The 20019-nt window shown below is 42.2% G+C and overlaps 1 protein-coding gene across 6 annotated transcripts in view; it reads left to right on the top strand.

The window, feature by feature from the left end:
• The first annotated feature begins 12227 nt into the window (after positions 1–12227).
• The window catches only part of PPP1R9A (protein phosphatase 1 regulatory subunit 9A), a 250421-nt gene continuing 242629 nt past the window's right edge, over positions 12228–20019 (top strand). For 5 of the 6 annotated variants that reach the window (XM_077808081.1, XM_077808079.1, XM_077808078.1 and 2 more), the window contains exons 1-2: positions 12582–12728; positions 14761–16466. In XM_077808081.1, the coding sequence (XP_077664207.1) occupies positions 14994–16466 (1473 nt within the window). In that variant the 5' untranslated portion in view covers positions 12582–12728; positions 14761–14993. Of the gene's footprint in view, positions 12362–12581; positions 12729–14760; positions 16467–20019 lie in introns of those variants that run through there. The other variant, XM_077808077.1, reaches the window with a different exon arrangement.

The raw sequence follows: 20019 nt of genomic DNA, 5'->3' as shown, positions 1-20019 counted from the left end.
GTGTGTTTTCTTTTATAAGATGATTTTTTCTTCTTTTGGGTGACAGTTGTGTCAGTTCTGTTCTTCTCATGCTCAATATGCTTAACTCACAGATGCAAACCTTTCTCTCCTTATCACAGATGTGCTCTGTCCTGACGTTCACATCAAAGTCTGACATTCAGAATATTTGATGGAAACATTGTTTAACAAACAACAAAATCTATGAAATATAAATATAGTGCCATATGCTGTTTTAATTAGAGCAAGCCTAGAATGTGTGCATGTTAACTGTCCACATCCAGGCTGAGTCTGTGTTTTAATGTACAGATGCAGACCTATCAAGACTTTCACCTGAAGGAGAGTCCCTCCTTTGGGACAGTTCTCCTACTTCAGTGTCGTCCTCTTCTATTCTCTTCCAGTTCACCATTACCTGCTCAGTCCATTTCTCTCCCTCTCTCACTTCTGAATTGCATGACCAGATTTGGGAACCAAGTGCTGATCAGGATCACCCCATTTAACCTCTGAACACTCCCTGCATCTGATTCTGGTGGTGAAATATGCCAATGACTGGTTTGACTAAAGGAGAGGAGCAGGCTGGCAGTTTGAAGGTATGCAAAACTCACACCACATCAGCAGGATTGGAGGGATGTGAGGAACTGGGAAACAAGACAGGTTCAAAAGGACCAAGTAAGAAAAGGGGAAAGACAGGAAAACTGGAGAAACAAAATGCCAAACTCTCCCATCCCTTACAAACTCCCTCAGCTGGTGCACAAATCTCCCTCAGACATCAGGCTAGGACTTGGCAGTTATGCAGTTGTGTGGACTCTGGTATAAAATGATCATAATTAAAAACAGAAAACTTCACTTAAGCTTGGCAGAACTCATAAAATAGTAGTGAGGTAACAGTAGGCAGGAATATATTTATCTATATTTTGGATGGCCTATACAGGGCTCTTTATAGACTATATAGAATACCTTGCATTGCCCAGTAATACCACTAGTGAATTTAGGCTCTATTATCCTCCCCCTTGTTTCTAATTACTTTTTGTGTGTGCACTATGTTTAAATCGCCTGATTACTTGGATGGCACCATGGCTGCACTGCTGGCAGCAGCATGACTTACTGCTACCTAGTGCTATTGTCCATATCCATTTACATCTTGGTTTATGTTGCTGTGGGATAACAGGAGAAACAAGACCTCCTCCAATCTGGTAAAATAAGTCTCTGTACTCACTGTATACACTTGTGTAAAAACAACGGATACCCATAGCCTTTTAAGCCTGCACGCCCAGTGGGCACTTTCACCCACAAAACTAAAAAAAAAGCTCTCTTGCCTGTTACCACTGAGCTGGGCAACAGACACCACACTAGCACTTCCCTGCCTGAGAGGTGCCATGCAATGCTAGCCATGCCTCATTGATCTCTCTACTCCTGGGGGAATTCTGTGCCAAAAAAATAAAAATTCTGCACACAATACTTTAAAGTTCTGCAAAATTCTGCACGTTTTATTTGTCAAAACAACAGAATATAATCAGGCTAGTTTCAATTATTTTGGTAATTTATTTTAAAATATCCGTCAGAAAGTATGTCTGCAACAATACAGACAAAGAAAAGGATTCAGGGAATGTTTTTTGACAAATAGATTCCTTTCTAGGCATATTAATAGAGAACTCTGAGTAATAATTCATTCTCCACGGCAGAACCGTATTTCCTGCACCCCTCAGAAGCAGTGCAAAGGGGGAGACAGGTGTAACAGAGGAGCTAAGGGAGAGGAAAGCAGTTGCTGGGATGGAGCCTGGGATTGAACAGGGAGGGTTGCTGGGTATAAGTGGGAGAAATATAGAACAGTTTTTGGGGGTGGGTAGGGGTGGGATTGTTAAGGTGTTGGGGAACCTCCCCCATGCAGACTCTGGCTGACCCCTAGCTTCTCCCATTCAGGCAGGCACATCTGCCCTTGTCTCTGCACCCCTGTTCCCCATCCCCATGTGTCCCTGTACCCTCACTCAGCCACCCCCCGCATCCCCATGTGTCCCTGCACCCCCACTCAGCCACACCCCTCTATGACAGGATGCAGGTGAAGCCCAGTTGATGGGTTGATTGACACCCCGCCTGGGTGTTGGTTACTTTCCTTGCTATTTCCTCTGGGGAGCTAATATCTGGCTGATTCACCAACTTACAGCATTTTTTTAGTGACCGCTGTACAACACAATTTTCATAACTTCATATGCATTAATGATATACATATATGGATAGAGAAATAACTTTCAGCAGATAATAACCTTTCCCCTGATACCTTACAAGGCATGCTTTATATGTAAGATCACGATTATATAAAAATGAGGAATATGGGGGTTCCAGAACGCTTGCCCAAGGTATAGAATGTCACACCCTTCCCCGTTCCTATGTGTCCCTGCACCCTCTTCCCTCCATCCCCATGTGGCCCTGCATCCCCACTCAGCTACCTGCTCCTCGCATCCTCATGTGGCCCTGCACTCCCACTTAGCCACTCCCCCATCCCAATGTGACCCTGCACCTCCACTCCCATTCAGCCCCTGGCTCAATGCTGTCACCCTACTAGCTCCTGTGCCCCACTCCAGTCTGTCCCCACAACTAATCCTTCTGAACCCTGGTTTATGTGACCCCCCCAGCAGCCCCATGTGCCCTGCTCTGTCTATCCCCCCATATCCTGTGTCTCCTCACTTAGGCTCTCCTCCTCCCTATCTTTGGCTGGCTGCCCTCTGTTCTGGCACCACAGCAGCCCCTTGTGGGCAAAAGGTGTAACTGCAGTGCCTCTCCAGCAGAATATATTTTCTGAGGAGAAATAAAAATCTACAGGGAGACATGAATTCTGCACATGCTTTCCCCCAGGAGTTTCTCTCTTACTGTCCTCCAACAGTCTGTAGCCCAGGCAGTCCATTTATTTTTATTTTCAAAACACCCATCCCAGCTCCAATTTGAAGGCAGGCAGGAACTCTCTTAGTACCAAATAAAACTGTTTGACCTACAACTGACTTTTTATTCTGGGCTTTTTTTGTACACATCCTCTCCACCACACAATACCATCTTCACCTCAGTTGAACTCCACCTTCACCTTTTCCTCCCTTTTGTTTATATTTTACACAGAGATTGCATGATAGTTAATCTGCTAACTTCCATGTTTATACTATATCAGAGTAGCAATTTGATTTTATTCTTCTTTAACAAACTTGAGCTGTTCGGACTTGACAGAGAGGAAGTAATTCATAAGTGTCCTCACCCTAAATCTCTCCTCCTTTACAACACTTGTGTGAGAAATATACACCACATATGTCTATGTGATAAATTGGAAAGGTTTGTGATAGATTTATCATTCACCTTTAACCACCTTACTTGCCCTCTGCTCACTAATCCAGATCTCTGGCACTTGTTCTAACATCCCAATCAACTAAATGGCTGCCATTTAAAAAACGAATATATCTGCCAGAAAAAATATTTCCTTCTTCCCCAAATATCGAACTCCCCACAAAATTAACACCCCACTTTGAGGACCAGGATGGAAAAGATTCAGCCCTGCATCAATGGACAGCTTTTTCTGAACATAAAAATGTCATAGCTTTAAACTCTTGAGGTCTTATATCTTGGCAGGGATAGAACAGGAGTTATATGCTATTATGAAGGGGATATTTCCAGCTCTGTAAGGGGTCCAGCATGCTCTCCTAGTCATGCAAAGGCGTGAAAGATTGGATTTTAAAGCAGTGACAGTCTTAGATACAGAAATCCTTTTACATTGTTTTTAGAGGTTTCAATTCAATGGTTCCCGTTGAACCTTAGACAGTTGGACTCATGGTAATTAAGGCACCTGCCTTCACAAGTAAGTGGATATAAGAAACAATCCCAACAGATATATTTAAAACTCTCCCAAATTTAAACTTTTCCATAGTGTGACATATACAGAATACATGACTGAGGCTTGTTAATAACTCACTCATAGCTTTGCCATTTGTGAGTAAAACAGCCTAATAAAGTTCATGCTGATGAAAATTTTATCCCTTCACATATTCCATTGGCAATCTGGTAGTGAGCTGTGACCCCTATATTTAGGTTCCATTCTGATCTTGAGACCTTGTTTTGGAAAAGCTCTAACACCTGTATTATTTGTGGTAGGCTTTTGAACTATGGCAGGAGGAAAGCCCCTTGGTAAGGAGTGCCCTTTCTTTGTCCAATGAAGTTCCATCTAGGTTTTGGTTTGATATACATTTTGAAACTTGCCATTTCTTTTCTCTCACTTGTATTTCTAATGATTATTTTGGCAGCAGGCCAAAAATAATTGAACACGAATGTCCTAAATAGTCAGGTGGCAAGCATTGCACTGGGAATGCCTGGGAATGCTGCAGAGGATGAGTTGGTTTGGGTCCCTGTCTCTCCCCGATCCCTAACCAAGCATGTGGTCCCAGAGGCCTAGCTCTTTTACCTCATGTATGCTAGGAGCTCTCTCACTGCCTGGCATTAGAGGGAGAGGGTGGGGGAGAGAAAGCAAGGCTTGGCTGTCTCTAATAACCCCCTCCAGAGTGAGGTGTTCCTCCACTCATGGATAACAGCCATCTCCTGCTGCCTGTTGATACGGTTAGTCCTGTAGCTCCAGTGATAGAAGTTTGTGCTGAAGGTACAGGGTGTTCAAACCCTGCTGATGATGCATGGTTGCGAGGGGGGGTGTCAAAATTTGTTTTTACCTTTTTAATAAAAAACAACCCCTAGGAAATTATGCTCAAAAAGCTGTAGTACAAGAATGTCATTTAATTTGCAAAGTCTAACACTCAAAAATTAGAAAGTGCCAGACTTATGCTTGCTCCTGCTACCTTAATTCTGCCCCCTTGTATGCGTACATTATAGTATAGATTCTCCTCTTTTTCCCCCCTACCCCCACAAAACCCTAATCTCATGAGGTGCACAGGATGGACACATGGTGGGGCAGAATTAAAGTTGCAGCAGCAACCTTAATTATGACACTTCCCAACTTCCAAGTGTTTGTCTTTGCAACCTAATCAACATTCTTTTAATATAGCTTTTTGTGTGTAATCTGTAACATATATACAGTAATTTTTCTCTGTGCTATACAAATTCCCTTTGCTATCTCAGACTAGCTGTGTATCAGTAAAAATTCTTGAATTTATATAACAATATCCTTATTGTAATAACCTTCCTTCAATTACTATTCTTTGTAGCCAGTCAAATATTAGCATGACCTAGGCCTCTTATCATGTAGTTTCATTATCATTAGAGGCAGTTCTTTTTTTAGCTAACTGCAACGTAAAGGCCTCTTTGACACGATTCCAGAGCTGTCAATTAGTTTAACTTGTCCTAAATCAAATTAATACAACCTTCTAAAATACTCCAAGTGAATGATACTAATGAGCTTTCTTCATCTTGAGCATCATGGATTCTTGGTGTTTGAAACAAATGAGTTGGCAACCCTTCTGCCTCTTATTTATTTTTGTCTTGTGCTAGGTTGGTACAGAATGATCATTAATTTGAATCTTCCTAGCCAGATAAACAATGAATGCCTTTTTCAAATACAGTCTCTTTATTTATGCTAGTTTATATAAAATCAATTCATATTCATTATCGTGAATTCGTTCATTATCAAACATATTTCAATTGTTAACAAATAAGACTAAATTGTGTTTTATGGTGTGCAGATCTGCATAGCAAAAGAGAGTCCCTCTCTTCGTTAGTGTTTATGTGGGGTAGCCAGATAGAAGACTGTCCTAGTCAAGGATCAGAACATGCATGGAAATTGAACTACCTTCTTAAGCAAAGATGTGATCCTCTAAGGATTGGGATACATTAAACAGGAGGGAGAAAGCGGAACTGGGTTCCCTCCACTTCTATATCCCCCACCCCCCTGTTCTGCAAATTAAAAAAACACTTGTCTCAAAAACTGGTCATTTTATAGCCACTGAATTCACTCAAAACAGTGTATCCATGACACCAAACAGTAATGTTTAAAAGCAAATGCAATTCACTTATACGCTACAGTACATGGAAAATAATGATAAATCAGCCTTGGCACCTTGAATCCAAACTGGTTAGAAGGACATGCACTGATAAAAGGTTGAAGAGACACTGTCAAGTTAAATATACTGGGCCTGATTTTTCTGACACCTGAAAAAATCAAGAGCAATTTGATTGAAGTTAATGGAATTACACGGATGTTAGCAAAAGGAGAACCAGACCCCATTATACATAATAACACCTTCAGGAAATTCTGCTCTCACTTCAATCAGTGTAAATCCGGAGTAACTCCATTAGCTTTAGTGAAGAGACTCTGGATTTACAATGGTGTCAATGAGAGCAGAAAATGGCCCCTTGTGTTTTCTGTGCAGCATTTTAATATTTCTCAGAAATTTAGAGCAAAGTCAGCCATGCTTTAATGGTGCATAAAGACACCTTCCAGTCAAACAAATGGGTTGCCATAGTAATACTAAGAATTAAAGAACCTTATTTTTCTTGATTTACATAGTTGAGTGCATGGCTGCACTCACAGTTGCAGGTCTTATCTTTTATATGGTGACATTTTATTTAAAGCAACACAAAACGCATTGTACTGTAGTATATGTAGCTGTAATACAGGTACTGTGTAAATCCAGATGTAGGACAAGATTTTCAAACGAGACCAGTGACTTTGGGTGCCAAACTTGAGACACCTTCAGGGTGAAATCCATGAATGAACCTACGTGTTGCAATGCTTACCATCGGGGCGCTTAACTTCTAGGCACCTAGAAAATCACAGATATCATTGTGATCCACAAAGCTGGGTAACACTAAGGATCCCTATAAAATGAATGGGAGAGATAGGTGCCTTAGAATGTGATCCACAAGAGCTAGAAAGCTAGGTAGCTCCTTGCCTCAGCTAACCTGTGGGAGGTGCCCTCGTGCTAAGCCCTGTCCCTTTCTCTGAAATAGCAGCCTAAGTCCAGGCTGCAGGGAGGAACCTATATTTGCAAACGATCCTCAAACAGAAACCCTGCTCCTGGCCCTAGGGGCCTATGTAGTTTCTTCTGCAAATGTGTTAGATGACGGCCTCGCTCCACACAAAATGGCCAGAAGAAGAGGGGATGGTGGTGCCTCTGCCCTATCTTACCCTGCCAATAACTTTTAGCCCAGTGGTTAGAGCACTCAGTTGGGTGTGGGACACCCTGGTACAATTCCCCCCTCTCCCAGGATGGGAAAAAGGATTTGAATAAGGGTCTCCCATCTCTGAGTGTTCTAACCACTGAACTATGGGATAGTCTGATGTGGGGTTCTCTCCTGTTGAAGATCTTCCACTGAGGATAAATAATGAAAGAGTCATAGAGCCAGATAAAGAAGGAATGACTATATAGTCCAGTAGTTAGGGCACCCATGTGGGGGTGGGTGGCCAGGAGACCCTGGGACAAGTTCCTCTACTCCAACTACTCGTGGCTTCACACAGTGCCACAGCTGTGAAATGAAGTTGGATCTTCCACTACTCAGTTGAGCGCTTTAACCACTGGGCTAAAAGTTATAATGTGGAAAGTGATGGCACCATCACCTCCTCCTGGCTTTTGAATGGGGCCTGATGTGTTACGTGTATTCAGCGGATGCACATTGTGTCTGCACTCTTGGGTGAATTAGGTGGTGGAACAACTATCTTCCCCTGCTTCATGAATTGCGCTGGGGCTTAGGTGGGAGATAGGCATCTGGATGCCTAGAGGGAGGCAGCAGTACACATGCCCAGAGGCAGAAACTTTGGCGTCTAGGGAATTTTTACTTCAAAAAACATAGGCATTGAGTGAGTTAGGCACCTACAGGATTTGGTAGGAGATTTGTGAATCACAGTGTGGGACTTAGGCATGTAAGTCTCGGGTTTAGGCACCTAAGCACTTTCGTGAATCCCACCCAAAGTGCTTCCCACCAGCACTCTGAAAATCAGATCTCCATTTGCATGCTGTTTATTTAAAGGGTGCAACACATACACAAACCTCTCCCTCTCTCCATCTGGAAGTTCCAGGCTTCTTGTGTGTGTGCTCATCTCATCAGTGTGTAAGAAATGCGATCTCTTTGATTTATTACTGAACCTTTCAAGATTCACTCTGTGGAAGTATGATATACAGTTTTGTATAACTATTTGGCAGAGTAATGTAGTGTTACTCTGATATATTATTTACATAATATAAAAAAATTTACACACATTCCTGATGGAAGAATAGAACCCAAAGTTTTATATGCAAAAATCCAATTAGAAAAAATTCTGATTTTTGATGTTTATAACAGTGGATGTGTAGCATGCAGTTCTGGTAACAGGTACAAATTTTAAAATGAAATACAATATTTAATCTCCTTAAAATTTTAATTCACTTCAACCATGTTTCATCTCCTGTTAAGGTGTTTATTCATTTCAGTTCTCAGTACCATAAAATATGAATGTCAAATCTCCCATGGATATCTCTCTCTCTTACTTGCTAAATTGTTTTCTAGCTGCTCTGCATGCTTGTTCTGTATTCACAAAATAAATAAGACATTTACATTTCTGTTTAAAGTTTCTATTCATCACTACGCTCTGTTGGGTCCATATAAAGGAGACTTCCAGTTTTGTTAAAGCAATACTCTCTATGGAGGTTATTCTTTGTGGTTTTATTTCCAAAGAACTCTCACTTTCTCTAAATTGATACTGATTTTTACAATGGCACTGTCAAGCAGTTTAGGCCAAAATTTGATTTACCTTTAGATGTCTAGAATCTGATGAGGAACATGCAGTTTTTAAATATCTATTTAAAGATGAACTATGGCCTTTTTAGGTTTTGTACTGAGGGTTTGAATCTTTGACTCAGCAGGCTGGGAAGAAGTTATTCCATGGCTCCACTGAATTGTAGTAGTGTTTGTGGCATGATCCCTAGACTTGATCTTCAGTCACTTGGTCCTTTTAGTACACAGACCCACCTGTCACACCCTATCCCTGCATGCTGCTAGAAAGAGAACTCTGGCATATCAGTATCAGCAGCATTCAGGGAACACAGAATTTCCCTGTGTGACTTTATTATTTGTATTACTCTAGTGCAGGGGTAGTCAATAGGTGGACCATAGGCCAAATCCGGACTGCCAGATGCTTTTGAACAGACTTCAAAATCTTTTATTTACTTATTATTATCATTGGGTTTTTTTATTATTTTCTCTGGAGTCCAGACCTTGACTATACCTTAATCACAAAATTTGGACCTTGACAAAAAATAATTGACAACCACTACTGTAGTATGTAGGAGACCTAGTCATGGACCAGGATCTCATTGTGCTAGGTGCTGTACAGACACAGACCAAAAAGACAGTCCCTCCCCAAGAAGTTAATAAACTATCTACCTTGCTGTCTATCATATCTTACAAGGACCTGACGGCTTCACATGTATTCTCACGTGGCTACATAATCCTATCTGTGAGGAGCAAGACTGCAAACAGATGTCACACAGGAATGTGCAAGCTCCAGCTGAAGACTTGGAATGACACTTGGCATTTTTTCAATCAATGTTTCAAGTCTGTTTTCCTCAAAGCATTTACAACCTTTACTGATAGTTGATCTCCAGTCAGGTCTGTCCTTGACTATGTCTTTGAAGTTATCAATATTTATGACACATGAGGTGAGATTCTGCTTAATGGTGTCTTTGAAGAGTTTTTCATTGCCCGCTCCTTCTGCATTTTCCAAATTTCAGCTCACCACAGAAAACTTTTTTGGACATGTATAATCATCCATTCTGATAACATGACTTGTCCATCTCAGATGAGCTTTGATGATCATTGCTTCGATGCTGGTTGTTTTTGCGCTTTCAAGGATGTTAACATTTAAGACTTTGTCTCACTAGTGGACCTTCAGACCCGAGAGGGGAGAGTGCATGTGAAAATTTTCAAGTTGCTTAATGTGTCTGTGGTAGACTATCCTGTTTCACACCCATATAAAAGGAATGCTATTGCTGCATTGGATATCATCAGTTTTATTGACTGTTTGATTGTGTGCTGGTTGAGTATTCTATAATGAAGTCTTCCAAAGGCCTGGCTTGCCTTTCCTATTTTATTTGCTGTGTCTTGATCCAGGGAACCTCACTTGAGATAGTACTGCGAAAAGACAACAGATTGATACTGACAGATGGGGGAGTGCACATAAACAATTAAGACTATCTATATTGGTCAGGACGATAGGCAGTGGTCTCTGCACAGCGCAGTCTAGCTGTTGTCAAGTGCCTGTGCTCCCACATAGCAATACACGGAGTGTTTTGATGCTTTTCGGGGCGTAGGGCAGTGGCTTTCAACCTTTCCAGACTACTGTACCCTTTTCAGGAATCTGATTTGTCTTGCATATCCCCAAGTTACACCTTACTTAAAATCTACTTGCTTACAAAATCAGACATAAAAATACAAAAATGCCATGGCACACTATTACTGAAAAATTGCTTACTTTCCCATTTTTACTATATCATTATAAAATAAATCAATTGGAATATAAATATTGTACCTATGTTTCAGTGTATATAAAGTAGTATAAACAAGTCACTGACTGTATGCAATTTTAGTTTGTACTGACTTCGCTAGTGCTTTGTATGTAGCCTGTTGTAAAACTAGGCAAATATCTAGATGAATTGATGTACCCCTTGGAAGACCTATGTGTACCCCTGGTTGAGATCTGCTGGCCTCGGAGACCTAGTCATGGATCAGGACCCCATGGTATAGAGGCTGCCATGCTTATGCAAGGGTGGGAATTATTTGTTCCTAAATATTAGTAACTTTTCTAGTGAATTGACTTGGATTGCTGAAACTTTCTTTTCCTAAACAAAGAGCAAACATCTTCTGGAAAGGCACAATTGGTGTTTGGGAAAAGAATCCCAATTCTGTTAAATTCATTTCTATTTCTGTCTCTTACTATGTCAGCTTGTTAAAATAACTTTGAAAAAGAAGGAACACTATCATATAGGCAATCAATCTTGAAAGGGACTGGTTTTCCCATCAATATTTATGTGTTGGATATAGAATGTCACAGAAACAGAGAGATTTTTGAATTGAGTATATTTGATACTTGCTAGATAACCAAAGCTTTAAGCCTGTAAACATTTAAGAAAGTGTGTAACTTTATACACTTTCCCTAGTGGCCCCCCTCCAAAAAAAAAAAAAAAAACAATGGGACAACTTGTGTTTAAAGTTACACACTTACCTAAATCTTTATGGAATCAAGACACAAGTGACTGGAAGTACATGTAGTATTTTTGTTTTTTCATTTTTTTATTATAGACATCCTCAAGCCATCTCCTGGACGCTTAAGCAATTCAATTAATGTACTCTATGTGTGAGTTGCTATATGATTTAAAAATCATTACCTTCTGGAGTGCCAGTTTCCCAAACTACTTTAGGAGAGATTGCTGGATCTCCTACTCTGGAATTTTTCTTATCATCTGTGCAAAACCTGGAAATTATTGTGGGGACTGTTGGAGCACTAGCAATATTTACCTAGCAACACAGAAATGCCAGTAGTGGCTGGACTGTTTGCGTGCTCTTAAACAGGAAACTAGTGTAGCCCTATCTGCTCAACCCAGCAAAAAAATACATTTGCTGGAATTTAAGGGGATGAATGAGTATATATTGTAACTCCAGTTTTTTATCTTTTCCACTATTTGCTTGCACGTTGTGCAAAGACACTTGACGTAAAGAAATTAACTGGGCGGGAAGTCCAAGGTCCTGATCCTGCAATGAATTCTCCCGTGGCGCTTATTGCAGAATTGAGGCTTAAGTGCAGCTTTGCCCTTCCTCAAAAGAAGCCCGCTGGTTTCGGTCTGGCCTGCTAAGGACGCTGCCTGTCTGCACCGACTGAAGGGTAAGGATGGAGCATCATTCTCACCTGCAGCCAGCGGGGCCCCTTTTCAAAGGGATCCCAGTGACAGCAGGTGCACGGCCCGCGCCCATGGAAGGGCCTCTCTATCCCCTCCCCTCCGGCTCTGAACTCCTCGGGCTCTGCCGCCCAGTGAAGCCCCGAGAGGGGGAGCGGCCCGCGGCTGCGCTCGCAGTCCGCAAGGGCTGCTCTGTGGCGGGCTGGTGGGTTCTCGCCGCTCCCGCGCCCGTTCCCGCGCCCCGGCCAGAGTGCGCGGGGCCCTTGTGCCATGACGACCGCTGAGGGACTCGCCTCTCCCGCGCGCAGGGGGAGGAAGTGACCTGCCCGCAGACCCGGACGGAGGGTGGGGGAGTCTGGCGATCTCGGGGCCCAGTGCGGCACGGCAGGAGGCGCCCGGGAGGGGGTTGTAGCAGGGTCAGCGGCCAGCGCCCCTCCCCGCGGGCTCGCTGGGCGGCCGGACTGCAGCGGGAGCGTGGCTCGCCCCCTCCCCGGCGGAACGAACCATTGCAGCTCGCCGCGGAGGTGAGGCACCTGTCATCCGCCGCCCGCGCTCTGCCTCCGCTCGGCGGCGGCCGCTGGCAGCGCACCCCCGCGCGCGGGGCCGACGTTCCGCACGCCCGGCCCCCGGGAAGCCGCTGGGCGGGCTGCGGCGGGGCGCGGGAGCGTTCTCCTCCCCCCAGCTCCGTGTGCGCGGAGCCTGTCGCTGCCTGCAATGGCGCTGAGGAGCGGAGTCGGAGGCTGCTGCCCGCTGGCAGGCCGGGGGCGGCAGCCGCGCGCTACCTTCGCACAGGCGGGTCGGAGCCGGGGGCTGGAGGAGCCGCAGCTCTGAGCGCGCAGGGAGCCGCGGGAGGTGGAAGGAGCCCAGCCCGGCGTGCAGCTCCTCTCCCGGGTAAGGGGCCGTGCGCGCACCGGGGAGCAGAGGCTGAAGTTAGGACTAGGGCGCAGCTTGTGTGCGCGCCAAGGGGAGACATGCCCGGGAGCTTTTGTTTCCCCAGACACTGTAGCCAGAGCCAGGGGGGTTTACGGCCACGGAGCTTTGCTCCCTGCCGTGATTGCCAGGGCAGCTGCTCGTACGCAAGGTGGTTCTTGGGCCAACGCTGGTGTGGGATCCTCTCGCCTTTCAGTTCGGAGAAACCGGTTCTTCGCAGCACTTCCCCTTTCAGAGGGGTTTGCTCAGTGACGCCAGACAGGATTCTTTTACCTTAAGTTAGCCTTTCTTTTTCTTTTCCTTATAATCGTTGGAAACATCAGCTGGAGTCTGTAAAGGAGGAGGCAAAGGGAAATGATCGGTAGGTAAGAAAAAACTGCTGCACCGCCCCCCCCCATAATTGTTGGTCTTTTCTAAAAATTGATCCACAGTAGCAGAGATGCTGCTGCTGCACCCCCTGGTTTGAAGTGGTTTCTATTATATACGGGTTTACAGTTTGGTTCAATGGCTTTCAACACCCCCACTATGCAAATTGTTCCAGCGCCCCTGCACAGCAGTTGAGCCACAGCTGTGGGCAACCCTCTGCTGCTTGTGCATGGATAGCTGGGCTTGAGTTTGGAGGTGATCTAAGAGTGTTCTGTTTCAGGAAGATGATGAGGGGATTTTACATTAATAGCTGCATAATATTGCTTAGTCTAAAGTAACCTCTTAGGCTTAAAGATTGGCGAATAAATATGTAAGGTACTTGATCCATAATCTTCCTGCTCTAAAGTGCTAGGTGTGACTGCAGTGCTATAGCATTCCTCCCTATGAGTGAGGAGCACAGCAGCCCACAGGCATTGCATTTGAGGCTTGCAGCAATAAGTTATAGCCTAGAGGAAAGACAAGGAAACAGAGGGATGCTAATGAGAGAGATTTTGCTCTCTATTAGTCATGTGTTGTTCTCCTGCAATTCTCTGGGCTAATGTTCAGGCTGGAATCAAACCCAGTTCTCATCCTTTACCTTAAACACCACTCAGAGCCTCCCTCTCTCCCCCTCCCCACTAAGAATCTCTGAATTCATCATGTTGGATCATGTAACTTTCAATGCAGTTTATTATATTTAAAACACAGCCTTTTTTGGTTTGGCAACTCTGTGAGTGCTCAGATGTGAACTGGAAGATTGAGATTTAGCCTGTAGCTCCATTTTTTGCAGTTCACTAAATGCTTCCATGCTCTTTGTCATGTTAAAATAATACAGCAAGTGGAAAGGGGCAAGTCTTACTAAATTTCACTCCACTATTTTCAACACTAAATGATACCTTTGGGTGCAATTTTTCTAATTCTTTTGAGCTGTTGTTTCATTGTTGAATGATCGTTCTCTGCATAGAAACACCATTAAAAGCATACTGTTGTGTAGTTCAGAGACATGCTATGTGGAATCGCAGTGTTAGCAGCTCAGGGAAGCACAGTCATCATGTTTGCATGAAGTATTTCGTGCCCAGACATAAATAACACTGAGATTTTAGTTCTCTTTATTTTGTCCTTTACCATCTCCAGTCAAAAAGTTTGACATCAATGAAACATTGGTGACATCATTTTCCTTGTAATTTTATTCTTTGTAATTGTGTGTTTCACCTAGACAAATTTGTTTATGTTGTAATATGTTCGTAGCATACATATGAACATCATAAAACTGCTATGTTTCATTGTCTCATAGTGGCATGTTAACTTGTACTTGGAAGGAAATTTACTTTTATGTGAGCATACAAACTTTTTCAGACTGTCTAATTGTTGAATCTTTAGCAAGTTGAGTCTGCTGTAGAATTTTAATACATATGTGTGTATTTTGATAATGATGCTGTGTGAAGGATGAATCCTTGCATTTGTTTGATAATTTTTATTCTAAATATCAGTTGTCTCAAATAACTTTATTAAAATTGAAGTAATTGATTTAGTTTTGAAGAAATAAAAATGCGTGACTCGATTCAAAAAGTTGTACTTTCTGTTGCAGGTTAAATCTACATTTGTTCTGGAAAGCCATCAGTCTTGCCACTTTGTTTGCTGTCATGGTTGCTTGCACATATTTAGATAGTATCTGTCAGAATACCAACTGAATATGGCCCTGATGGAGACCAGTGCCACCTGAGAGGCACTTTCTTCTCAACCAGAATCTCACTAGTAACAGAAGACTGAGAGTGGTATATCAGTCATTATGTACATTGGTTTTGCACTCCTTAAGTAAACATGATGAAAACAGAGTCTTCAGGAGAAAGATCAACCCTCCGAAGTGCTTCTCCTCACAGGAATGCTTACAGAACTGAGTTCCAGGCCCTAAAAAGCACCTTTGACAAACCTAAATCAGATGGAGACCAAAAAACGAAAGATGAAGGAGAGGCCTCTCAGCAGAGCAGGGGGAGGAAATATGGCTCAAATGTCAACAGGATTAAAAACTTATTTATGCAGATGGGCATGGAGCCCAGTGAGAGCACTGGAGTTACCCCTAAAACCAGAGCGAAAAGTGGTCCCCTGTCTCCTCAAAAAAGAATTAGGCCCAAAGAATTTGTGGAGAAAACAGATGGCTCAGTTGTAAAACTAGAGTCTTCAGTTTCAGAAAGGATTAGTAGATTTGATACTGTGCATGATGGTCCTTCCTATTCCAAGTTTACTGAAACTCGAAAGATGTTTGAGCGAAATGTTCATGAAATGGGTCATTCCAATCGCTATTCCCCAAAGAAAGAGAGAGTAGTTTCCAATGAACTCCAAGATGAGTGGTGTAGCTCAAAGTCTAATAGAGGCAGTACTGATTCATTGGACAGTCTTAGCTCAAGGACAGAGACTGTCTCTCCAACAGTGAGTCAGCTCAGTGCAGTGTTTGAAAACACTGATTCACATAGTGTAATTGTTTTAGAAAAGTCTGAAAACAATGAAGAATACTCTGTAACTGGTCACTACCCACTTAACTTGTCCTCTACTGTTGCAAATCTATCCTCCTCCACTGTTGCAAACCTTGATGGATTCAGTCCTTTAAAAGATGGTAATGCCTGGTCTTCACCAGCCAAACAGACTACAAGTTCAGTATCTGCTGAGACCTTTCAGCAAAACAGTACATCTTCAACAATAAGAGAAGAAGCTTCTAAAAGCCCTTTGCCAGTATCAAAAACAAATGAAGAAATAAGGAAGAATAAGGAAGCAAGTTATGATCCTGTTGATGTTTGTGCAGCAACTAAACAAGAATTGGCCAGCATCATTAGCAGTGAAAAGCGTGAAGAATCCTGTACCAGGACTAAGGAAAAAATAGATTCAGAAGTTTCTTTACAACAAAAAGAACATTCACAAAATGCAGAGAGCGCCTGTGTTGGTACTGGAGCTGTAGACATACCAAGAAACTTGGTAGCAGGTGGTGATTTTGCAGCAGATGTAGCTTCAGATGCTACTGAATCCCACTATGATGATGCCAGTGGAAAGGAAGTCCAGGAAGACTTGAATAACTTTCAGAGTTCACATGTATATATGCACTCTGACTATAATGTCTACAGGGTGCGATCGAGGTATAATTCTGATTGGGGAGAGACAGGAACAGAACAGGATGATCAAGACGATAGTGATGACAACAACTATTATGAACCTGATATGGAATATGCTGAAGTTATTGGATTGCCAGATGAAGATGAAATCCCAGCAAACAGAAAAATTAAGTTTAGCAGTGCTCCAATAAAGGTAAATTCCTTCCCCTGAACTTTGATTCTTATTTGAGCTTAAATTTGTTCAGGGTAGATTTTGACAGCTGCATCTGGTTCTGAAAAGATTACAGAGGTTCTTGAGACTTTTTTTATTGCAGCTGGCAAGTGAGCATAATTTCAAATGATTTAAAGGGAGAAGAGTTCTGATGACCCTGTCTCATTTCCTAGTCTACTTTATGGTTGATTAAATCAGCAGAAATTGAGAATGAGCTTCAGGTTTGTGAGGCTTTGTAATTTAAACATAAATATATAAATAGCATAGTGAAATATAAAAGGAGTCTATATGGTGACCATCATATTTACATTATTTTTGAAATTTAAAAATGACTTCTGCATTCCAAACAGCTGCTCTTACTTTAAAGAACATCTATGAAGAATTAAAGTTACTGGAGTGAAATACTGTATGGTATGAAGTATAATGTGCTGTTGAACAGCGACTGTGATCCACTATTATTGGATCATTAATCTTACTTATCTGCATCAGTAACCTTTAGTTGCTAGCTTCTTCACCAGTTAGTCTTTCTTCATGCATAAGTAAAGTAGGTATTAGTATAAGTGCTTCAGCTTCTTAGGTACATTGACATATACTAGAGGTAATTTAAAGGTCAATCCACTGAAATATACTTGATGTAAAAACATTGTTAACAATAACATCTAAGAATGTGGACTGCTTCAAGTGTTTTAAGTTGGGGAAAGAGTAGGGGGCACAATGACTTGTTACAGCAGCATTTTACCACTCAGAATCAGGGCTGAATTACTCATAGGTTGCAAGTGAAGTGCATTTGATAATCTCAGTGTAGTTACCAATGGACACTTATCCACACTGAAAAAACACTAAGCTATTTGGCACACGTGACAGTCTTTAAAGAGTCAAATACTGGGCTGGTGCAGACTAGGAGAAAAATAAGATTCTTTTTTGAAAAGTGACACTGTAAAAATGATTTCATCTTGTTTGACTCATCTGCTTCCTCTGTGTATTTTGAGACGACAACTACTTAATTTAGTGTCAAAAAAGAAACATTTTGGAACTTGTCCCATCCCTGTGGATCCAGCTGCTCGTGAGTGAGCTGGATTCTCTTCTAGCTCACACATAATCAACACAGTTGTTAACTAAATTCCTGTTACAGGACCAAATTCTGTCCACTGTTACACCTATTCAATCCCATTGAAGATGTGTCTGATTCTCCGCTACCTTCCCCCTTGTATAGTCATTTATAGCTATGCGGAGTGGATGCTAAACACTACCAAATTAGAAAAGGAGCATTTTAAGACCACTTTTAACTGGTGTAAATGACTACATAAAAAGGAAGACCGTGTTCAGTTGGACTGAAGGGGTTAAACAGATATAACTGAGGGCAGAATTTGGCTCTGCAATTAGAACTTTGAATCCCATTGAAAGCAATAAGATTAAACAGCTAAATATCAGACATGCCAAACCTGTGAAAAAGGCACAGAAATTGGTCTTGTCTTTGGCTTAATTTGCTTGTAAATTGCTTCTTGGCTAGTTTTTGGCTTGTTGCTTGTTTGGCTTGTAGCTTGTTGCTGCTTTTTTTTTTTTTTTTTTTCTTTTTTATTGGCTCTCGGCAAACAGGGGCAAGGGGGGAGAGAGTCAGGGATGCACAGCAGGCCCACCACAGTTCCAGACTGCACCCTGGGGGGGGATCTAGTCATATAGAGTGTTGGGGTTCTTAGGGATTGTTTTGGCCTTGTTTTGAAATGGGATTAGCTTGATTTTTGGCTTATTGTGAAAGTCAGGGTGCTTATTTACTGCATGGAAGTTGGCAACTGTGATATATATTTGGGCAGAATTTGTATGAATTTGTATTATTGGTGGTGATGCAGGAGTCAGGAATAACACATCTTGATTTTCACACCCTTGGATAGATTTGCAAGCCTGTCAGGTAGAAAAATAGTCTCTTTTTTATTTGTGGACGTAGCAAATTTGATCTAGAAATCGCTATGTGGCAGTAAACATGGAATTCAGTGAAGTGTTAGTAATTGTTTTAAAAATTTCCCCAAACTGAAATGTATAAAAGTAAGTATTTATAAGACCAATAGAAATGTTTCCAGAAATTTGTTTTAAAAATTCCAGTGCAATCTGTTGTTTTAAACAAATAAACATTTCTCTACCATGGTTGAAACCTAAACGTTGCAGCATTAGGAATCTGAAAGTGAAACTGACTTCATTGATTTTTATTGTCTGAGTTGCAAGAGATGCACAAAGTAAACAAGAACATAAATAGAAACAAAACAACTGGATTTTAAAAATGATTTCACTTTTTATAATTGAAAGGGTTTAGTAATGTGATTTAAAGAAACTTGTTTACAATGTATGAGTTCTAAATCAGCAATGTCCCTGTCAAGCATGTTGATGTTATGGAAACTACTTGTGAGTGAAGCAAGTAGAATCTGACCTTGTATATGTAAGAGAAAACTTTACCTCATACTCCTCATTCCATGAATAAGGTCACTTTAATTAAAAACAAAATATTAAAAGACATAATACTGGGATTTGCTTTGCAAATACCTTGTTTGCACTTAATTCTTTGAGCAAAATCTCAACACATAAATCCAAGAGATTATACCCCTGTAGATCATTCACATAATTTAGCTAACCCATTCTATTCCATCTTTGTTAGAAATGAGGTAGAGAGTGTAATCTACTATAAAGGCTTTTGGGAAGCATTCTTTACCGACATCCCCAGGCAGTTCTAATAGAATCATAGAATCATAGAATATCAGGGTTGGAAGGGACCTCAGGAGGTCATCTAGTCCAACCCCCTGCTCAGAGCAGGACTAATCCCCAATTAAATCATCCCAGCCAGGGCTTTGTCAAGCCTGATCTTAAAAACTTCTAAGGAAGGAGATTCTACCACCTCCCTAGGTAATGCATTCCAGTGTTTCACCACCCTCCTAGTGAAGAAGTTTTTCCTAATATCCAACCTAAACCTCCCCCACAGCAACTTGAGACCATTACTCCTTGTCCTGTCCTCTTCTACCACTGAGAATAGTCCAGAACCATCCTCTCTGGAACCACCTCTCAGGTAGTTGAAAGCAGCTATCAAATCCCCCCTCATTCTTCTCTTCTGCAGACTAAACAATCCCAGTTCCCTCAGCCTCTCCTCATAAGTCATGTGTTCCAGACCCCTAATCATTTTTGTTGCCCTTCGCTTGACTCTCTCCAATTTATCCACATCCTTCTTGTAGTGTGGGGCCCAAAACTGGACACAGTACTCCAGATGAGGCCTCACCAATGTCGAATAGAGGGGGACGATCACGTCCCTCGATCTGCTCGCTATGCCCCTATTTATACATCCCAAAATGCCATTGGCCTTCTTGGCAACAAGGGCACGCTGCTGACTCATATCCAGCTTCTCGTCCACTGTCACCCCTAGGTCCTTTTCCGCAGAACTGCTGCCTAGCCATTCGGTCCCTAGTCTGTAGCTGTGCATTGGGTTCTTCCGTCCTAAGTGCAGGACCCTGCACTTATCCTTATTGAACCTCATCAGATTTCTTTTGGCCCAATCCTC

The sequence above is a fragment of the Eretmochelys imbricata genome, chromosome 2, assembly GCF_965152235.1.
Source record: "Eretmochelys imbricata isolate rEreImb1 chromosome 2, rEreImb1.hap1, whole genome shotgun sequence".
NCBI lineage: Eukaryota > Metazoa > Chordata > Testudines > Cheloniidae > Eretmochelys > Eretmochelys imbricata.
The sequence above is the reverse complement of the archived record's forward strand: the minus strand, read 5'-3'. Positions and strand labels throughout refer to the sequence as shown.